Source organism: Scomber japonicus, chromosome 22 (assembly GCF_027409825.1).
Source record: "Scomber japonicus isolate fScoJap1 chromosome 22, fScoJap1.pri, whole genome shotgun sequence".
NCBI classification, from domain to species: domain Eukaryota; kingdom Metazoa; phylum Chordata; class Actinopteri; order Scombriformes; family Scombridae; genus Scomber; species Scomber japonicus.
In genome coordinates, this window is record NC_070599.1 from 7,928,796 (window position 1) to 7,931,392 (window position 2,597).

General features: G+C 36.5%; 1 protein-coding gene across 1 annotated transcript; it reads right to left on the reverse strand.

Moving 5' to 3' along the window:
• Positions 1 to 524: 524 nt before the first annotated feature.
• LOC128383288 (uncharacterized) lies at positions 525 to 2,193 on the reverse strand. The gene is made up of 5 exons (XM_053342899.1): positions 2,139 to 2,193; positions 1,357 to 2,055; positions 1,120 to 1,239; positions 985 to 1,028; positions 525 to 859 (listed from the first exon to the last, which is right to left on the reverse strand). Exons 1-5 carry the CDS (start codon positions 2,191 to 2,193, stop codon positions 740 to 742), a joined length of 1,038 nt encoding a protein of 345 aa, XP_053198874.1. The 3' UTR covers positions 525 to 739.
• Between the last annotated feature and the right edge of the window lie 404 nt (positions 2,194 to 2,597).

Consider the following 2,597-nt stretch of genomic DNA (forward strand, 5'->3'; position numbering starts at 1 on the left):
TTTTTAAAATAGCACTTTCTTGGTGTGACCTATAAAGGGTTAAACGGAGAAACAGAGATCACAATGATGAAGAATAATATGTGCAGTAATGAGTGACCGAAGTGCAGAATACACTGGCCTGGGAAGACATTCATGCCAGTTCATGTCAACACGAGTAAATAGATAAGGAGGCCTCATATCAACTATAGTTCACATTTAATACATACATTAATTCAGGGCAAATTGAAAGTGTATTTTATACACATACACTATATATTTAACCCTCACACGCACACCTCTGTTATCTTACAACTGCCTTAAGTAATCTAATGTTTTAAACATGAACATTGTCTCAAGGTCAAGGTATTCCATAATTACATTTATTTCATCATTACTGACAAATTATTCATGGAAATACACAACACACATATCAGGTTAAAACACATTGAAAATAAACAAATACCACATTTTCCATCATGATCCTCATAAAATAGCTTCAGCTTAAAGAAATCTAAATATAGTTTTAAAGATATATATTTTTTAAAGAAAACTATATGAGCAGAGACATCCTGTATATTAAAGCACAATGACAAGCAACAACGAACAGATGGTCCTGAATGTTCCAATTACTAAACCCAACCAAAGCACAGAGTTCACAACTTTTGAATGAATCATGAGGCACATATTGATCTCAAGACCTATATGTAAGACTGAAGTACATGATGAAATAGATTCTAATAAAGTGTCATCTTACCAAGTTCTACATCTTTACACTGGAGTACACACATTCACTATTGGTATTGTTCCTTGCTTTTCTTGATCTGTTGGCCACACTGGCATTGAAAGCAGCATAGTGAAGGTTGTCTGTGTCTTGGTGACCCTGCAAATAAAATATAGAAAATTGATTTACAGTGTGATTCAAACAATGTCCACAACACAAATAATTATTGTGCTATGCAAATGTGTTTAAAAGGCAATGCAACAGTAAATTAAACCTGCATTCACCTCTGCATGTGCTGTGGACGGAGCTGCAAATCCATGTTGAGGTTCTGATCATGAAACAGAGAATAATCTTTTATTCAAAAGACAAAATTCCATGAATACAAGCTGTCATAAACAAGTGGTATCAATTGTCTGTACCTGACTGGCAGCTGTTTCTCTTCATCTTGTACATTGAGAAAGCCAGTAAAACACTGAGGATGGTGGTGAACGCCAAAGCTCCACTCAAGAAATATACCAAGATAAGAGAGTCTACCTCATCTGTAGAGAGTCAGAAATCAGAAAATTAACTTTGAGCATTTTTTCAGTTTTATCCAAAGCTTGATGAGAGAGTAACACTATATCTGATGAGACAACATCTCCTAAAATGTTACTTACCACCAACATCCAGCTTGGTCCCGTCTCCAAACAGTATCTGTCCACATGAGGCGACAGCACAGTAGTAGGTCCCAGCATGAGAAAGATTCAGACTCTTCATCGGCAAGTTGTAGACACAGGTGTGTGTTTGTGTGTTGGTGTTCCTCATACACTGATCATTCCTGCCTCCATGTGTGTAAATGAGTCCTTGAGAGTGAGATTCTTCAGAGTTTTTGAACCAGTAAACACTGTGTTCTCCATCATCACAGGTCCCAGTGTGTACTGTACAGTTCAGAGTCACAGAGCCTCCTGGCTGGATGCTCTCAGATGCCGACTGATGCACCAAAGCTGAGCCCTTTACATTGAGAGTAGTGCCCACCAAAACGTGGAACACACTTAAAGAGCAACTAATACAGTAGTAAGTAGCTGAGTCTGAAATGTTCAAATCTGTGATCTTCAAGTGATTTTGACCATTTGTAGTATCCAGTGTGAAACGTGAAATGTTCTTGAATTCATCATCCATAGTGCTTTTTAATTCATATTTATAGAAAGTAGAAATGAGCTTCATTTTCTGTCCCAGAGTTTGCTTATACCAGTAAAGTCTTGCAGCAACATTACCTTGATATAAACATTGCAAAGTTATCTCTTCACCAACATTAGCTGATATAAAACCACTGTCACGATGAACAGATGAGGACGATTTCAGATCAGTCAGCTGAGCTGAAGTGAAATAAGAGACCAAGTTAATTAATTGAATGTGATATTATTCAGTTTAATCAGTGAATATTTCAAAAGCGACTCACCCATTCTCCCCACAAACAGACATGTGAGATAGAGAACAAACACTGGAGATGTCATCGTGTTCAACTTGCCGTGTGAAGTGAAAAGATCATTTACTGTTCTCCACTGCTCATAGACAAGACTGCTTTTGATTGGCCAACTTGAAGTGACACTGTATAGGAAACATGCTCACATGTTCATTACCATCGCTGTTTTTTTTTTTGGTCCTTTGTTTTTTTAAGAAGATTAACAGTGGGGAGAGATTTACAGTATGAATAACATACTGAACATGAAGAACATGCTTCATATCTTTGCGTTAGATTTAATATCACTGAAAAATAAACAACCACAATATCCAACATAAATACACCAGTAACAAGACACAGTGGAATCTCTTCATGTTCAGTATACATATTAACATTTGGTAATGAACAGGAAACCATTTTTAATCTAGAATTGATAATTTCTTTAAAGCTGTAATG